General features: G+C 39.0%; 1 protein-coding gene across 1 annotated transcript; it reads left to right on the top strand.

The window, feature by feature from the left end:
• The first annotated feature begins 8,518 nt into the window (after positions 1–8,518).
• On the top strand, positions 8,519–19,690 carry si:ch211-117c9.2 (solute carrier family 26 member 6). The gene is made up of 18 exons (XM_062427995.1): positions 8,519–8,614; positions 9,451–9,561; positions 9,683–9,855; positions 9,967–10,131; positions 12,400–12,552; positions 12,702–12,784; positions 13,385–13,532; positions 15,017–15,130; positions 15,248–15,325; positions 15,442–15,537; positions 15,642–15,748; positions 15,837–15,906; positions 16,854–16,946; positions 17,216–17,326; positions 17,424–17,753; positions 17,896–17,950; positions 18,167–18,297; positions 18,399–19,690. Exons 1-18 carry the CDS (start codon positions 8,599–8,601, stop codon positions 18,423–18,425), a joined length of 2,061 nt encoding a protein of 686 aa, XP_062283979.1. The 5' UTR covers positions 8,519–8,598; the 3' UTR covers positions 18,426–19,690.
• The last annotated feature ends 1 nt before the right edge of the window (position 19,691 follows it).

The raw sequence follows: 19,691 nt of genomic DNA, 5'->3' as shown, positions 1-19,691 counted from the left end.
AATTTTAACACTGATTGGTTGACTGTTGCATCTGACTGTTTAAAAGAGGTTTCTTCTAGCCTCAATTTATCACAATTGAGCAATTGATCCACTAGGAAGAACCCTTTAAGATCTACTCTCATTTATTTTCAAACAGGAGTGACAATATCATTCCAAGTGGTGTTTTCAAATTAGTGATCATTGTCCTATTGTGTTGCAGACAACTAGCTGTGGAGAATCTGTAACTCCCCTCCATTCCTTTGACGTTCTCCAAGCTGCACTTAATAAACTTCTTATAGAATCAAGTTTATGATATTCTCTAAAACTAGAGGTAACAATAGCAACCTTTCATATTTCCACTGTACAAAGGTCCATTATTGAGAGTTACAGAATATAATACCTTGGTTTATGGATAGATGACAAAATCACATTCAAATGTTATATAAACAATCTTGACAACAAATTATGAGAAAAAAGGTTGTTTTAAAAAAAATAAAGAAATAGAACTAACTTTCCTTTGTCTTGTAGGAAAAAGATTATTGAAGCTGTTTTATATTATGGTAAAGTGATTTGCAGGCATGCCTCTGCCTCTACTCTTAAGCCCTTGGATACTGTTTATCAGTCTGCCCTCAGGTTTATCACTGTTGATGTTCATAGTACTCAACATTATATTCTGTATGAAAAAGTTGGGTAGTCCTCTCTGTCTAAGAGACGTGATGTATTTATTTATCTACAAGGTCCTTATTGGGAAGCCACCATCTTATATTACAACTATGCTTGATAGGTCCTCTGGACTTAATCACACTTGGTCTAATGACTAGCCTTCAGTACAAGCCCTTAGAGCAGAGCACCCTAAAAACTGATAACCCTTGGACATTTTGAATCTATCTATCTTAATCACCAACAACTTAACTTCTGTTTGTACTGTTTAAAATTGATTTGTTTTTATATCAAGCACCTTTTATTAACTGTAAATATACTTGTTTTAATTGATCGTTTTCTTTTAACTTATATATTTCATTATCATTTTATTATTCTCAATATCATTTTAAATGAGGGCCAGCCTCAATGATTCTTGAATTTAAATACATTTCATATATATTATGAAGACATTGAATGCACAAAAAAAGTTGGTACACCTGGTTGTTTCCTGCTCACAAGTCAGTGAATGCAGATAAAATCCACTAGGTCAATCCCTCTTTGATTTAAAGTGTACTGATTTGTGTTACTATAACAATCACCAAAGAAACTTGATAAACGTTTGCAAATGAGACAGCAGATTATAGAGTAATGGATTGTACAATAGAGTCTGCATCAGGAAGTTGTCTCTTATATCTTGTACATCCAGTTATAATGTATGATATATACACCATAAACCATTTACACTAATATAAGGAAAAACCTTATAGGGGACCCTCTCAGATTTTGTGTTGGTCTTTCTGCTCTGTGTTGACCAGAGTTGTAAACTGTTACGCCCCCAAAGCAGCTGCAGCTCACCAAATTCACACTCTTATGGAGGCGATAAATACACTGTCAGTGGGTGTGCTAAACATTACACAGATCACTTCACTCCAGACAGACTGCACACACAACTTGCAGTTTGAGCAGTAGCATGTTAGCATGATTTTAGCTAAACACATGTAAAAAAGCAGCCACCATACCAGTGGTGTCCCGAGGCTATCCAGGGTCAGGATTCAGAAGTTTCTGAACTGAGATGACGCCAGTTTTGTGAGACTGTTGTATTTTCAGTCGCTGGCAGGTCTGTCTTGTGTTCTGTGCTATTTGCTGTCTGTGAGAGGGGGCAATAGCATGCTCACTGGTAAAAAGGTTTAAAATAGACCAGCAAGTGTTAGTCGTGCTGTTGGTCTGTTCAGGTTTCCAGAAGTGGCTGGGCAAACACTCTTTACAGTCATTCAAACAAGATCGAACCCATATTATTACAGGGGTTTGAAGTACATGCAATTTTCTCTATAATGTGAAGCAAATAAGAAGCATGATGACATGAGTTGGACATATCCATCAAACAGCCTGCACTTTTAAAAAAATTAGAGGAGACTTTTCAAATGCAAGAGGGGGTGGAATAAATGTCATATTCAATGTGAAAAAACATCAACCTTTCATTTATTGACCCATCAACAAAGACTGTAAGGCAATCAGTCAGTAGTCTTAGCTGAGGAGGCACAAGGTGTTTTCCATGAACTCTTCAACTTGTGTGTGAATACGTGCAAAAGGTCTACAAGGTTATCTGAATGTATATATAGACAATACATTTACCATGTTTACTGCGCATATATGTGGACCACATATATGTGCATCCATGTATATGCACAACAACATAAAAAACAACAGTTTGATATGCTTGCTTACACATTTGCAATGACTCATGAAGCATTAATCACAATCAGAACTAGAATCAACTTCATTGGCAAAGTATGAAGAAACATACAGATAATTTGTCTCAGGATTTTCAGTAGCTCTCATCCTCACAGTTCAAAGAATAAACATACACAAAAATAGACATGCTGACTATAAAAGATGAAGAAGCAAAGCATAAAGCTACTGTATTAAGTCAAGACAGCATACCCAAAGTATAGTTAGTATGCAGAAACTATAATGGCAACATGGAGAGCATAGAACAAGAACTATAAAACAGGTCAATGAGATCAATTCACCCACATAAAGGTCCTTATGCAGGAGATGAAGAAATTATCTAAAGGGATTCCTCGCCTTAGCTAAACCCACCTGATACCACTAAGAATGGAGTCAAGGAGTCAATGGAGTGCAGACTTTTCCCTGGAATCCAACATATTTTATTATGTGGTGTTATCCACTTCAAAAAACCCCGGCGTTGCAGTATGCTTGAGAGCATATTTTATGGTTATATAGTTACCTGCTGCCGTTTGTGATTCAGTAGCTGTATGCAACTTTGAAACTATGAAGTAACAGTTGTATAACATCTGGCACTACAATTTAGTGGTCTTTGGACAAGACAACTGATGAAGAGCACGACTGAACACACAGTCCGACATGCATACACACATTGTACATGATCATCATTTTATACACAATCCAACTGTGACAGGAGGTGTGTCTGCTTCCTGGACAGGTTATTGGAGGTGACAAATCTCAGTACAATGCTATTTCAGGCCACGCACCACTCATATTTCCATGCACAGTTGAGCATACTGCATTGCACAACAGCACAAGCAAAACAATGTGGTCCTCATGGTAGGCAGTGCAGATGAATCAGTGACACCTGGTCAGGCTGTATATAGGAATTTGCCTCCACGTGTGAAATGTTCTCCCTTACATGTGTCAGTGACAGTGCTGTTGTGCTGCCAACTCTGATCCCAACTCTTCATCAGGACCTTTGACCGAGTGCGTGCATCGTGGAGGCCTCAGTTTACCAAGAATGGATCTGCATTTACTGATGAAGTGAAACTGGCTAAATCTCTTTAAAAACAGGCAAATTTACAAATTAATAGTTTTCTCAACAATATGGATTAATGTTCATACACACATAGAAGCACATTTTGAGTCATTTTATAGCATTTGAATGCACAGTAGGCAGCTTCAAGCATCCAATATGTTATTTTCTTCTGTATGCTATTCAGTATGATTTTTCTTTTCTTGATTTTATCATTTATTTTTGTGAATTATACACTTCATTCTCCTTGTTTTACTTACACTAGTGATTTGGCTCTGTGACTGGCTGTTGGTCGGTCCACCACTTCGGTGCAGACTGAAATATCTCAACAACTATTTGATGGATTGCCATGAAATTGTATACAAACATTCAAATCCCTGGAGATGAATGCTACTAACTTTGGTGATCCAATGACTTTTTCTCCAGCAGGTCATAGTTTTCACTTATCAGAGGAAATGTCTAATAGATGGATGGGGAAAACATTTATGTTGACATTCATAGTTCCCAAACAATCCTAAGAAGTTTGGTGATCCTATGACCTTTTCTTAAGTGCCACTATGAGGTTCACATTTATGTTTTTAAGTAAAATGTCTCAAGAACTAAGACGGATTGCCATGAAATGTGTTTCATTCATGTCCCCCTCAGAAGGGTACTAACTTTGATGATCCTTTAACTTCAAATATTTAATTTGCCCAATTCTTTGCTGTATGACCAAATACCTGCAAAACTTTTGACATTACCATCTGCTGCACTTTGTGTTTAGTGCTAATTAGCTTATGCTAGTGTGCTAACATGCTAAACTGTGATGCAGGACATGGTCAACATTAGACACATAACCATGTAAATATTGTCATTGTGTGCATGTGTCTATTCTACTTCTGATACCACCTAAGACCAGCCTCAAATATTTGCTATCATAGCTGTTAAGTCTTGTTATGTATTGTCTTCTCTGTCTCTGTTATCTTCCCCTTTCTCCTTTTCTTCTTCCCATGTAGCACTTTATAACTTTTTTTTAAAGTGAAATTAGCTTTCTGGTATTAACATAATGTCAAGTTGTTGTCATTTGTAGCCCTACTGAACAATACTTATATCAACAAATTGAACGTTTTTGAGAAAGTAGGTCTGGAAAAAAAACAGATTTTGCCTTTCTGACCACAAGAACACTTAAAAGGTTATCAAACCTCTCACCTATTCATCCCAGCAGTTAAATGATTTATCTCGGTATTTACCTATTGATAAGAGGAACACAAAATAATATATTTGGAAGTCTACAGAGTTAAAGGATAAGATAACAGGGGGTTTATTTTTCATACTAAGGAACATACATATGTTGTTTTTTCATAATGCTTTTGTGCTGATCAGTGTGCCTACTCTGCTCTCTGTTACCTTAAATACTCAGATGTCTCGCCATTTAAACATTCATAGTCCTGCTGTTAACATGAGGCTTAACCTTGTTAACTTTTTTAATAGCTTCAATGACTTGAAATGTTCGGTGCTTAAAATAGTCTCATCTTCTAAAAATCAAATGTATTATCCTATTCTATTCCATGGGTTTGGGCAATAGCTTGAGTGTTGAATGTATGTTGTGTACTTCTTCACTCTAGTTATCCTTAAGGGCTAGTTGGCCATCAAAACAAGTTTTAACAGCACTCATTTACACGTGTGTGACAGAAGCCAGGGTTAATTTGTGCAAGAATGTTCTCTGTTACACCAAACACTGATCTATTACTGTTAGTCATTTCCATTGCAAAAGTGAAATCTCCTCCTGTGAGCCAGTTTTACCTTTACGTAAAACACGGGTCCTGTGATTCAAAATCCAGGAATAGGTTTATGTATACAGTCATATTAAAATCTGAAAGAACATAAATATACTTCCAAGTATTCAGTACACATGGAAAGTTTTTGTAATGAATTAACTGAAAATACCTTTACAGAAACAGTGTGCACCAGCTGCTCGACTTTATTCATTAATAAAAGGTAGGTATGGTAATTTTATTAATACAGCACCATTCAGACACCATGCAATTCAGTGTGCTTTACAAGAACATAGCAAAATGCATTGCAAATATGATTTTCAATGCAATTTTTAAAAAATAAGACAGAATGATATTTAGACTGTATTTAAAGTGTAAAAGCAACAACAAAAAACAAGCAGTTAGGAAGTTAAAGATTAACAATATGGTACATATCTAATTTACTGGAAAGCTGCAGTAAACAATGTTTTAAGCCCTGATTGCAAAGAGCTGAGAGTTTTGGCAGATCTCAGGTACTCAGGAAGCTTGTTCCACAAGTAGAGCATAGAAACTAAAAGCTGCTTCCCCTTGCTTCTGATCCTTGGAACAGTGAGTAAGCCTGTCCCAGATGACCTGAGGGGTCTTGGTGTTTCATAACATGCAAGCAGATAAGAAATGTATTTGGGCCCAAGACTGCTTAGTGTCTTATGGACTATAGTATTATATATAGACTACAGTAGTAGGTCTATCCTTTGACACACACATAAAGCCAGTGCAGTGAATTAAGGACTGGTGTAATGTGCTCCATTTTCCAATGAGCTGCAACTGTCTGAGTGGCTCTAAACTGCTAAAAATAAATGTGTGAGCTAGTTTTTCTGTGTCTGGTTGAGATAAGAATTCATGGATTCTTGTTATGTTTTTGAGGTGGTAGTAGTCTGACTAAAATACAATAAAATACCATTATTTAACTTAACTGTCCACTGGTATGTGCATTTTGTATTTAACATCAATTGCTCCTTATCTAAAAACATTAATAATCAAAGAGGAGCGGAACAGGTGGACTCAAATGCAGAAGACAGCAGGCAGCAAAGTGAAATAAAACAGAACAAATAATCCAAGAAGACTCAACTGACTGACTGACTGAAGGAGGACTGAATAAATAAATACAAACTGAACTAATGAAGGAATGGAGAAAAGGTGAACAGGACAACAGGCAATGAGCTGATTGGCTGGGAGAAACATTGGTAGTAGGCCAGAGTTGAGGAAGCTGATACTGAGTATGTGTGGAGGGAAAAGCAAGCCCGGGAGGAGCACAGGAGGCCAAGAAACAACACAATAAACACAGAAAAACAGGACAGTGACAGGATGATGACAATTGCAGTGATGTGCAGAAAGTCTGCTGTATGTGTACTGCTAAGTAAGAATCACTAATATGTTGCTTGTGTATCAAAGGGATCCTGGTTCATTATTTTCAGAGTTCTCTTGCAACTAGGTTATCCAACATAAACCCGCTTGTCTCAAACATTCATCATCTCTCTGTCAACAATTCAGAGTATGCTACCACTTTTCATAAATTCTGTGAAACAAGAAAAACCTTGATCAATAATGAAAATCACTTTGACCCTATTAACCTTACTAAACATTAACCAGCTCAACGTAAACATCAAATAGATGATTCGAAGGAGCCTGTCAGGAGGGTGACTGATGAGTTTGTGTCTTAAGGTTACCTTGTTCAAAGGTAAATATAACTTTGTTCTTTTAGAGAGACACAGGTGTGAGAGAAGGTGAGTAAATTGATTCAGTTAAGGAAAAGTCCTTAAATTTGGACTGCTAAATTCTATAAAATATATTGGGCAATGCCAGTGGCAAAATGTGTCATGCCTTTCCTGCTGACTATGAAAATATTCTTACTTTATCTCCTGCATGGGGCAAGCAGTCATAAAGATAAGATGTTTCAGTCAATCTGGCACACACAAGCCTGACATAGCGTCTTTTCTTCAGTGCTGTGATATGTGTGCTTTATTAAACACAATAAAAACTTGAATCTTTCACATAAAATGATTGTCATCAGGTGTGTGTGTTTCCATATGCATTGCTGTGTGTCTTTAAAAAGTTCAGTCTTTGAACTGCAGTTTTTACTAAGTTAACCACCATATGGTGTCATTAAAAAAAAAAAGAAGCACACCCTGACCACACACACATTACCTGAGGTGTACGTATGCTGGGTGGTGATTGGTCTCTTATAAGGGCAGGAAAGGAACAGTCACTCCCATAGTCCGAAAACAGCCGAGGAAAGGAGCACTGTCAATCAGTAGAGACTGAGGAGACTTTACTATCATTGCACAGTGTTTGTCTTGTCTTGGTTTTGTGCAACTATAACTGTCCTTTCCATTCAAGAGGACCCAAAGGTCACGGCTTCACAGAGTGTCTGCTGGCATTGACACTGACATGGGGGAGAAGGAGTGTTCGTCCGGGGAGTATTTTGTGCAGCGGGAGGTTCTGAATGAGTCAAGTCTGGAAGAAGTGGCACAAAAAGGAACATGGTCTACAAAAACAACCCTGGGAGATCAAGTGAAAGAGTCCCTGAGGTAAAAATAGAGATGAGAGTCAAGTGTAACAGGCAGATGACAAAATGTATACACAATGATCATGCATACTGACTAAAAGGATATGTTTGGGTATGGATGTAGTTTTACATGCTTGTGTGCTTGAATTGGGATGATTAAGAAAGGCTGACTAATAGTTTAATCTGAGTCTATTAATGACAAGTGACGAGCAAAGTCTTATTTAATTCTAGTTAGATGCTTCAATAATTACCTCTGATGCATTATATAAGACTGTTGGATATATTACCAATCACAACAGCACAGGACATATTTTAAGACAAAATATTTCCAATGCAATTGTTGCAATGTATGAATGGTGATCTTGTAATATTTCAGTAGAGGAAGATTCAGTTTGTGTTGCTAAAGCTCTACTAGGAAAAGTAGATATTTGTTGATACAGACATTCTTCTATTTTACTATTAGTTAACTACTACACTGTATCTGTCATAAGAAGTGAAGAGTAGCGTATACTGTAGACATGTGTTACCCAATGTGTCACGTTTTTTCAAGGCCAACTGATAAAAACTTCAGCAGGTGGTACAACTCTCATGTCTCACTTGATGATGTTTTAGTTACAGTTGCTACTTTAAAGCTAAAAACTTCATACGTATGTTTTCCAAGTGACTTTGCAGATAGACATGCACTCTCCCCACTCAGTGAAACATTTGGGTGTGAAATTGTGACCTCAGTATTACATATTTTACTGAGTGAGTGTATTTTCTCTCACAGGTGTTCAGTACCCAGGGTGAAGCAGACAGTAAAGAGCTGGGTGCCTGTGCTTAGCTGGCTGCCTAAATACTCCTTCAGAGAAAATGCCTTAGGAGACCTGATCTCTGGCTGCAGCGTGGGCATCATGCATCTGCCGCAGGGTTTGTGTGTATGAATGTGTACAGTGGAGGGAGCTTGAAGTTTACCTGCATCGCAACATTCAAATTAAGTTACCTTTGCCAATAATTTTTTTTAAGTTAACATTTGTCAGTTAATTATTATGAACCTACAGATAAGAGATGGTTAGCTTAGCTTAGCATTAAGACTGGAAACAAGGGGAAACAGTTAGCCTGCTTCTGTCAAAAGGTAACAAAATCCTCTCACTAGCATTACCAAAGTAGACCAATAAACATTTTTCTTGTTTGATTGGTCCGTAAAAAAACTGTTGTAAACAAAAAGGTATGGTTTATGGGGGCCAAAATGTGCCAGACTATTCATTGGTCAGGTGTAGTGATTCCCGGGGTTGTTAAGTTACCTTTGGACAGAGCCAGGCTAGTTGTTTACATGTGTTTCCGGTTTTTATGTTAATCTAAACTAAGCTAAGCTTACAGGCTGCTGGCTGTAAAGTCATATTTAAAGAACAGGATCCCAATTTTGTTTAATTATGTCTTAACATAATAGTCAGGTGCCCAAATGAACATTGACACATTTTTCATGCTGTGATCATTCCTCCTGTTCATACTGGCCATTAAGAAATCCAATGAAGGTGATGAGGGATAAACTTTTAAATACATTTTTGCTCAAAATTCCATCACTTACATTGTATGTGCATTTTGAGGGGATCTTCTAATACTCAGTATGAACAGGAGGGATGATAACAGTGAGCAAAACCTGTTTCAATGTTCATCTGGGCACCTGACTGTTGCTTTAAAACACTGTTTTGAATTTGTTTTGGAGAAGGGATACCCTTACTTTACCCCCCTCCTAACCCCCCCAGGCATGGCGTATGCTCTCCTGGCCTCTTTACGCCCCGTGTATGGCCTGTACACCTCCCTCTACCCGGTCCTGGTCTACTTCATCTTTGGTACTTCCAAACACATCTCCATCGGTGAGTGAGAAAATGTGTGACTGTGATTAAGAATGAAAGAAAAAAAGGTGATGTCAATATGGATAATCATCTTGGTCTTTGTGGAGAAATGCGTGTGCATGTTTGTGTTTTGTGTGTTCAGGTACGTTTGCTGTGATCAGCATCATGATTGGGAGTGTGACCGAGAGGTTGGCACCGGACAGTAACTTTATGGTAAATGGCACCAATGGAACGACAACTGTGGACATTGATGAACGGGACGCCTACAGAGTACAGATAGCATGTGCTCTCACAGTCCTCACAGGAATCTTTCAGGTGTGCATCTGTCCATTTTTGCCAAACTGAAAACTTTTAGTGAATGTACTGAGGTGCCTGACTCATATTTTCTACTTTCGGTGAACTGTCTGTCTTGTTACCTATCCTAAGATACTGTTGGGTGTGGTGAGGTTTGGTTTCGTGGTCACTTATCTGTCTGAGCCACTGATTCGTGGCTACACCACAGGATCGGCGTGTCATGTGTGCGTCTCCCAGCTCAAGTACGTGTTTGGGGTCAAACCGGGTCGCTTCAGTGGTCCTCTCTCCCTGATTTACGTGAGTATGCCATGTATTACTCAACTCAGATACAAACCACAGATTTACTGATAGACTTACAGTGGGTGGGCATAAATACACATTACAAGACAATGCAATTGCCCTGCAGTAAATACAACTTGATATTTTTTGTTTATATTGGGACTGTCAGAGGTATTGATTCAAACTGATGTTCTTTTTTTGAGTCAAACATTTTTGATAATATGGCAAATAAAAGACTGCAATCTTCCATTCCCAACATATTTAAATTGCCAAGGGTAAAAACACAATAAATCAAAAAGTTTATTTCATTGTGGTAATTGTTGTAAAAAAAGGAGGAGATGGTGTGTTGGCACGTAATCAGGTTAAAGCACACACAATAACAAAACAAACTTAGAACTGTCTGACAAAACTATAAATCAACCATTAAACTAGTAACAGGCTTTTACAGTCTGATTAAATTTTTGAGCTTCCTTCACTCAAATATCTTTTCAGAGCTAATATTTGTTTACTTAGATGGTTACTCCGACTAATCAGATCTCTGCTTCAGGTTTAGGTTGGGTGGAGGGGTGGAGGTATGCAGAGATTTACTGCTTTATATGCTTTTATGTCACCAAACGTTATGCAGTAATATACACCATAAGACTATGTAAATAGTTCCATCCTAACAGGTGCAATATAGCAAGGAGGTGGTCGGTCAATGTAAAACCAAGCTTATATCGGAGTCCTGAAAACACATTTTACCATTTCAAATTGCAACTTGTACTTCATAAGTTACTGCTTTTCTGACAGTGACATGTTAAAATGCCTTCCTTGAAAAAGGCCTGTAAGAAATAGGTTACAAATTAGCTTTAGCTCCAAAATCATCTGAGCTTTCAAAGAAACAGGGCATTTCCATGGTACAAAGATGCTGGATAATTGCGGTCTGAATTTCTGAAGTGTCACTCACAAACACTGCAAAACTGTGTTAATGTGGCATGGGGAAGAGTCTCAGGAGTATGTTCCAATGACAGAAACACAGCACACCAGTAGTTAATCTATATCTTGGGTGGTTTAAGCTTTGCACAAATATCACAACAGAAAAGACATGTGATAATTGAATCAGATATTACATGATGAATCCTATTTACAGGACACACAGAACACACAGCTGGAAGTTTAAGAAAGAACAAACAAGAAGGGTGTGACAGGTAGTGTGTTTAAGGCAGCAAAGGAAGGACACAAATGCAGATTAAAGAGGAAAGCAGGGACAGCTCAGTGAGTTTATTGTTAAAAGTGAAGTACGAAGGCTCACAGGCATTGGTGGCAAGTCCGTACAGTCCAAACCACAGTAGTATTAAATCCACAGAGTTGCAGGAAAGAGATACGGAAAGGTCCACACATGCAGGAAAGCAGGTGTAAATATGATACAAGTCCAACTAACAGAAGCGGTAGAGGGGACAAAGGATCTGGACTAGTATATAAAGTAAGTGGCTGATGAGGGAATGAGGTGCAGGTGGGGAGATCAGCGGGAACGTACATGTGGGGAGGAATGAGTTGACTGCAGTGATTGCAGGACAGATGGGAGTGGCAGGTTCAGCAAAGCAAGGAGGAAAACTCTGGGGACATCTAGTGGACTGTTGGAGAATGGCAATTAAGAAGAGAAGGAAGTGGGCATGCAGCTAGAGAAAGGGACATGGAGCCAGAATGTCGAAACAGGGAACAACCTATAGTCTCTTGCAAACGGTGGAAGTGATTGCACCAGAGTATAACAGGGAGGAAACACCCTATCCTTTATTTATTTCTTGACCCCTACCTAAAGTGTTTAGTAAAAACAAAACACCTTTAACAGTCTCAAATAAATAATAGCACTTTATGGTAAAGGCACGTGTTATGAATTCTTAGAAAACCATTCATTCATGAATTAACAGGAACGTACAAGAATTGAAAGTATCTCATCATTAATTGATCCAGCAACTGAGGTTTTTCAATCATCATGATGTCTGACTTATTAATGAGGCTCATGTCTCTTTCATAGTTACATCTGCAGTTAAATGTACAGGCTAAAAACCTTACTAGTCACAATATATAGTCTGTCTCTGCCAAAAATGTTGTTGCTTTCTTACAAATGTGACATAGTATGTTACCATTAAGTGTTACTGACATCTCTATAATTATATCCACTCCTTCTGGTTCGGTGCAGCAAGGTGGTGAAGCGAGCAGGCAAACCAGCATTAAACCTGTCCACACTTTGTTGCTTTCTATATGTGCCATAACTTAATCCACCGTCAACCACTCTTCTCCCCACAGACTCTGTTGGATATTTGTGGGCTGCTACCTCAGACTAAGGTGCCAGAGCTGGTGGTCAGTCTGGTGGCACTCTCTGTTCTAATTGTAGTCAAAGAACTCAACGCCTGCTACAGCAAGAAGCTGCCCCTGCCTATCCCAATAGAGCTCATAGTGGTGAGTGCGCCATCTCATGTGTGTTCCTTTGGTAGTCCAGCAGGGGGCATCTTAACCACTGTGATCATTCTGGAGCGTGGAGAGGGAGAGTAATAATTTACCTCACATATTGAACCATCATTCCTTGTGCCTTTGTTTTTTTAAATTAGATCATAGCAGCAACAATCATCATCCACTTTTGTGGACTTACTAGTACATACAACATTGACGTGGTTGGAGAGATTCCCAGTGGGTGAGTTTATCAAAGGTTGGAAAAGCTCCTGCTGTAAAAATGGTTCAATAACTGAGTTTAGTTTCCCCAGAAGGCATGACATATAGATGTGTAAATATAAGATGTAATTGCAGGTTATTGTAATATATTCTAAAACTACTTCAAGCTTTCCTTGTGTTTGTTTAGACAATCAACAGCTTTTGATATCCGTGGAATTCTGGATTAGTAATTCTTGGTAAAGATGAGGGTTTGGGCGTGTTTCTAAAGTATTAAGAAAGTTCATGTGTTTACCAGATGCAGAATGGGTGAGGCACTGTATTAAACAGTAACAACAATCTGCACACAAGCTGTAATGCCAAGACTGGATTCAGCAAAAAAGTGCACATGCTGCTATGGACAGTCACATCAATATTTAGGTCAAGCAAGCAGCTTGCAAGAAGTGTATTATTAGTTCATTTACTTTTACTACCAAGATGTTTTAACAGCTTTAGCAAATATACAAGTTGTACTAATGCTCTGAGCTGTTTGTAGAGTGTACTGTGTTTGTGTGAATGCCTGTATGTGCTTCACAAGAGAGCAGTTCTAAAAACCTGAACGATTAATCTTTTCCTCCTGCTCCAGGCTCAATGCCCCTCGTGCTCCTGATGCATCTTTATTCTCAGCGGTGATCGGTGATGCTTTTGCTGTGGCCATTGTGGGATATGCCATTAATATTTCTCTGGGCAAAACATTTGCCCTCAAACATGGCTACAAGGTGGATAGCAACCAGGTGAGGCATAGGCAAACACACACAAGCTTTTGTGGACACACACACACACACACACACACACACACACACACACACACACACACACACACACACACACACACACACACACACACACACACACACACACACACACACACACACACACACACACACACACACTAACAAACAACTGTGAGAGTTATACTTGGAGTCTGTGTTCCTGTCTGACTCACTGCTAACACAGTGGGTGACTGTCATAACAGTGGCAAAATTATTCAGGCTGACCTGAATCAAGCCAAAACCTACAGCAGAGTTATTTTCTTCTGTACATCTATTTATGTCTCTCAGTTCTGTTTAAATGTTCTGTTTAAAACCAGGAAATCATTTTAATCATCACTGTCTTTTGTTTCTAAAGCTGTAAAGAGCCAATTATTTATTTTACTGTCAGCGTGGCATTGTTTTTACAATTGTTTACCATTTTTCACCATTTTTTCCATATTTCATATAACATATCAGTATGATTTAGGAAAAGAGGTTTCTCTTTAGATGAAGGAATCTTCATCTAAAGCCATCATGATGGATTATATCCCAATAATGATGACAGACTGAAATTGGATCATCCAAAGCTCTTAAGGAGCCAGCCAAAGAATCCATTTCCAAATGGTATAATACCTCAAACATCTCCAAGTGCATAATATCGGCATGCATAGTTGCAGTTCCAGTAAATTTATTTTGCAGCTTATGTGCAAATGACAGATCAAATATCAGTTTGGAATACATGAAGTGCATCAGACAAAGCTTAATGAGGTGTGTTTAACTATTGTTAAAATAAATACAAATGGAGATACAAATTGCATGAAACCTCTACATAAGAGTATGTATCATTCCCACTGTCATAGAGATGCGATTATTCACTCTCTGCCAAACAATGACCTGAGATTGAACTATACTGTCTTCTTTTTGCTAGTACATCAGGTCATGGCTTCACTTTACTGGAAAAATGATGTTCCCTTAGAAATAGATGAATATAAAGACAGAACCTCTAATAACCCATATGCTTTCTACTTTTTGCATGCATGTAGGTATACAGGAGTGTTTTTTTTCTTTTTAAATCTCTTACTCTTGTTCACTGCACCCAGACTTGTGCACGTACACACATTTGCAGAGGCATGTGACTGAGATCACTCTGAGAGAGACAGACTGGGAGCACTCAGCCTGTAAGAGCTGGCTTGCTAAATCATTCATGCCCAACAAGCTTTATGCATTAAGGGTGCCTTAAATATGCTTGGCACCACTCTCAACGTGGCAGTGATGTGTTGACATGGCCATAAACTTAATGAACAGTACACTAATGTTATTGAACTGAAGAGTCCAGACATAGGTGGACCAAAGTCATTGATATTCATAGCATCAAATGTAATTATCAAATGTCATCTACCTCTCAGCCTGTAGGTGCATTTTATTACTTTCAGCTGAAATGTTGTGTCTGTTTGTTTTTTTTCCAGGAGCTGGTTGCCGTCGGTCTCAGTAACAGTATTGGCAGCTTTTTTCAGTGTTACTCTGTGACTTCCTCCTTGTCTCGTAGCCTCGTTCAGGAGAGCACAGGGGGCAAGACACAAGTAAATACATATGAACACATATGTCACCAGCAGCACAAATACCTCTGATTACATTTTATGCTTATATTCAACTTAGACCATTTACTGTACGGTGTATGTGGTTGTGTGTTTTGTCAGGTTGCAAGTGTGATTTCATCTATCATCGTGCTGGTCACAGTTTTGAAAATAGGTTCTCTCTTTGAGGATCTCCCCAAGGTAACACTGCTTCCTCTATCATTCCTCCCTAATGATCAATATTTCTCTTAGCAGGCTATTATATAGCAAATAAAGATGTGGGTAAATGTGAATATATCTGTGTGTTTGCTTCTCAGGCTGTCTTATCCACAATAGTGTTCGTGAACTTAAAAGGAATGTTTAAGCAGTTCATGGACGTGCCTCTGCTTTGGAAGACCAACAAGGTTGATTTGGTATGACTAAATCCTCTTTAAGAGCCGTTCTGTTCAGTTAAATACTGTGTGAACCGTTAAGTACTTTTGACGCCACTGACTGTCAGTGTTTTGCTGCCCTGTAGCTGGTGTGGCTGGTAACATTCACAAGCACCATCCTGCTCAACTTGGACTTGGGTCTGGCCGTCTCCGTTGTCTTTTCCATGCTCACTTTCATCTTCAGAACACAACTGTAACTGCACACCATTAAGTATAAACAAATATGAGATTCTGATTAGATTTTCACAGAAGGGTAATTTTGTTATTTTAACATCTTTCAGGCCTCGCTACTCTATCTTAGGCAATGTGAAGGGCACCGACTTGTATCTGGACATAGACACCTACAAGGAGGTAAGCATGTTTTAGTGATAAAAGAAAGATGCTCAGTACTGTATTCATCCACTGAATGTTAAATATTTGCCTCTTAGAATTCTACTGGCACACTGTAAAACAGTGGTGCATGTCTTTCCAGAAACAATGTCCAAGTTTAATAATCTTCAGAGCTCTTTGTCAACAGTTCTCAGCGGGACCATTTCCATGTAGCTCTTGTTTTAGATATGCTACTGGTGTTGTTCTGTAGGTCTGTACAGACTGTAGGTTTTGGACCAATTTCTTATCAACTACTGGATGGGTTGCAATGAAATTTGGTACAGATTTTCATGGCACCCAAAGGAGATATTCCCCTGACTCTTCATCTAGACAGGACATTTGTGGTTTTGGGTCAAATATATCTGTTGTGTGGAAGATTGGTACTGACATTCATGAATTGCAATTCACAGGAAAAAATTGCAATTGATTGATTAGTTTTCCATTTACTAACATCAATTATTTTTCTTAATTGTCCCAGCTGTACTTTGTGTTTAATTAGCAATCATGTTAACACACTAAGCAAAGATAGTCAACATGTTGAGCATTATCTGCCTACCTGCTAAACATGAGCATGTTGGCATTGTCATTGTGAACATGTTAACATGCAGATGTTGGCGTTTAGCTAATCTCTCTAGACTCTAGTCACACAAAATGTCATTCACATTCATTGGACTGTGGTGGTGACAGAAATCTTGAATTGCAAACAAAGCAAATACAAGCAAAACTTGTTGCATTATTGATTTTATTTCAAAATTTGGTTGAACTGAGCCTTTAACATGAATACTGTGGATAGGGTTATGCCAACCTCCAATCAGTAAGTGATAGGAGAGCTGCATTAATCCAACAATACCTGAGGGATGTAAAAAGTGCAAATGAAAGCAGAACATGGTGTGAGCTTCTGAACTCTTCTTCATGATGTGTCCCTGCAGGCCAAAGAGATTCCAGGAATTAAAATCTTCCGTTCATCCACAACTATCTACTACACAAATGCTGACATGTACTTGGAGGCCCTGCAAAATAAGGTGTGTGTGTGTGTGTGTGTGTGTGTGTGTGTGTGTGTGTGTGTGTGTGTGTGTGTGTGTATCTGTGTGTGTGTGTATCTGTGTGTGTGTGTGTGTGCATGTGTTTCAATAAATGTACGTGTGTGTTTGTTTGCAGGCTTGCATTTGATTACAAGATGTAATCCCTGTCTGCTGTTTACAGCACCCTTAATTACTTTCATTATCTCTCTCTTTCTCTTGCTTGTCTCACTTTCTCTTTTCTTTAATGTGATGCTCGGCCTTTTGTGCAGAGTGGAATTGAAATCGGAAAGCTGCTGACAGCAAAGAAGAAACGAGATGCAAAGATGAAGCGTGAACAGCAGAAAGAGAAAAAGAAAGCTAAAAAGGAGGAAAAGAAACAAGTATGATAATGACACATTTGAAGACACCTCAAGTGAATTATGGATTTGAACTGAAACATACCAAATAGTTATTTCCATCTTTTCAACCTCTTAGCAGAAAAAAGGGGTCGGCAACCTGTCCAACAGCACACTGCAGTCTGTCTCTGCAGGAGTGAAGGAACAGAGTCAGGGAAATGGTGTCGCCTTAAGCTTGAAAGAAACCTCTTCAAATGGTCTCAGTAAAGGCCAAGTAAACTGGGCTTACAAACATGACACAGCAATGTCAGACTCAGATTCAGACACAGCATGCCATGTTTATGACAGCATCACCCAGGTGTCGCACCAAGGTGATGTTGAGAAGGGAAGGGCCTCTGGCACGCACAGCATTATCTTGGACATCTCAACAACCAGCTTTGTGGACACAGTCACTGTGAAGACCTTGAAAAATGTACGTGTGCAAGACTTATTTACACTGAATAATCAGATATTTTGTTAAGTGTATATACGTGACCAGGGAGAGCTTTTACGCTTAGTTAGAAAGAATAGGTGTCAGAAGCAACTGTAAAGTGATATCTGTGTTTTTCTCCCAGACGTTCAGGGACTTTGGAGAGGTTGATTTGGACGTCTATCTAGCGGGCTGCCAAGGTGAGTGGCACACGAGACAAAACATAGACAAAGTAAATGTCCTTAATGCAAGGAAGTTTTAGATAATGAAGGCATCAAGGTCTCCCCCTCAGTGGCGCCACATTGTTCCCTGTCAGAAACATCAAACATATTTATTTCTATGGTCACAAAATGCTTTCCCTCTCTTGCCTTCATGTGATGCATACTTTTCTGCCTGTCTGTGTGGTCAAATATTAGCCTGTGTTGTGGAGCAGTTGGAAACAGCAGGTTTCTTCTCAGAGTCCATCCCAAAGAGCAGACTGTTTGTCACAGTTCATGATGCAGTGCTACATATTCTCAAGAAGATGGGACGGACGGACTTCATCCTTGTGAGTTCAACACCATTCATATTCATTATACACCAGCTGTCATTATGATAATATATTCAGAAATGTTCATACTCACTGCTCAACATCCCTTTTTTTCCCAGGATGTTTCCTGCAACACCCGGATGTGACCAGCAGGGGTCAGACTGTTCCAGCTCTCGCCATCTCCTTCCCCATCCTCCTCCTCTCATACTGATGGCTGCTCCATTGGTCACAATTGGTTGTCACTGACTCCTCCCCCTTCAGTGGGGGAAAATGCACCACCTTGACACGGCGGCCTGTTGCCATGGAAATACAGGGAGCCGTTGCTGTGGCAACAGGCTTTTTATGATATCGTCTAATGAGATAGCCAGAAATACGTCATTGCAGCTCTATTGCTGTGGTGTGTGTGAGAGACAGAGAAGGGGCGGGGGTTGAGTGGGAGAATGTAACACAGGACTAATAGGAGTCTGTATTTATAGCCTGAGTGAGAGAGTAGAGAGAGAGAGAGAGAGTGAAAGGCTGACTGTAACTCACTAAGGTGAAACTCATAGCTGAAAGATGTCGTGAAACAACGGCGTTTGCATGTGTGCGAGTCTGTCTGTCTATATTCCGCTGTCTTGGCCTGCTGTTCTTTCAGAGTAAGAAAAGGCCAAATGTTTTCCATGATGAATCAATAAAATGTAAATATTTGTCATTGATATGGCTGAGCCATTCCCTCTGGGAGGGGTTCTTAATCCGTACAATACCATTAGTTTGCACTAAAAGATTGCAAGACTCAGTTGAGTTGTGCATTGTTATATGTAGGTGTTACGTTTAAAGAGTAGCAGCTTTCAATCACAGTGTGGTTGTATTTATAGTCAGAATTCACACATCTGTTTCCCCTGACATCTTGAGTGCCTTTATATTTCTGGGATCCTGCGTCATGTTATCATCTGATATCACTATTATCTTCTAGCAAAACACTGTATTGTAATATTTCCCAGGTACAACATAAATTTGGGTCGGCTACCTAAAGAGATTTGCACTGAGCCATACAGTTCTACATGACGAGTGCATTCATGTAGTTTAATAGATTAGAAAAATGTGTTTTCTGAAAGCAAATATGTTTTTCAGCTGACTTTCAGTGGGATGTCAGGGCTTCAGTCTGCAGATAACACTGGTGTGTGTGCCAGGGATCCCTTTAATTATTTGTTTCTTGGGTTAAACACTCCACTGTAAAATGCCAAGTGAACTGAATGAATTTAAAATAAATTACAGGACCTGCATATTTCCTGTTTGTCAGAGTGGGCTGCTCAAAATTCAGCTCACCAACTGATTAAACTTCTAGTTAGTAGCTTTACAAAGCTGAAATTATTTCAAAATGTCTGTTTTTTAAAAATACAAATTTAAAGGTGTAATATTTTTCTTGTGAGTGT

This window comes from Scomber scombrus, chromosome 10 (assembly GCF_963691925.1).
Source record: "Scomber scombrus chromosome 10, fScoSco1.1, whole genome shotgun sequence".
In the NCBI taxonomy this organism is placed as follows: Eukaryota; Metazoa; Chordata; class Actinopteri; order Scombriformes; family Scombridae; genus Scomber; species Scomber scombrus.
This window is presented reverse-complemented; position numbering and strand designations above follow the sequence as displayed.

Coding starts and splice junctions, on each gene's coding strand:
- si:ch211-117c9.2 (XM_062427995.1), top strand. Junction 15,131..15,247: donor GCACAGGGGGCAAGACACAA/GTAAATACATAT, acceptor GTGTTTTGTCAG/GTTGCAAGTGTGATTTCATC. Junction 15,749..15,836: donor TTCATCTTCAGAACACAACT/GTAACTGCACAC, acceptor AACATCTTTCAG/GCCTCGCTACTCTATCTTAG.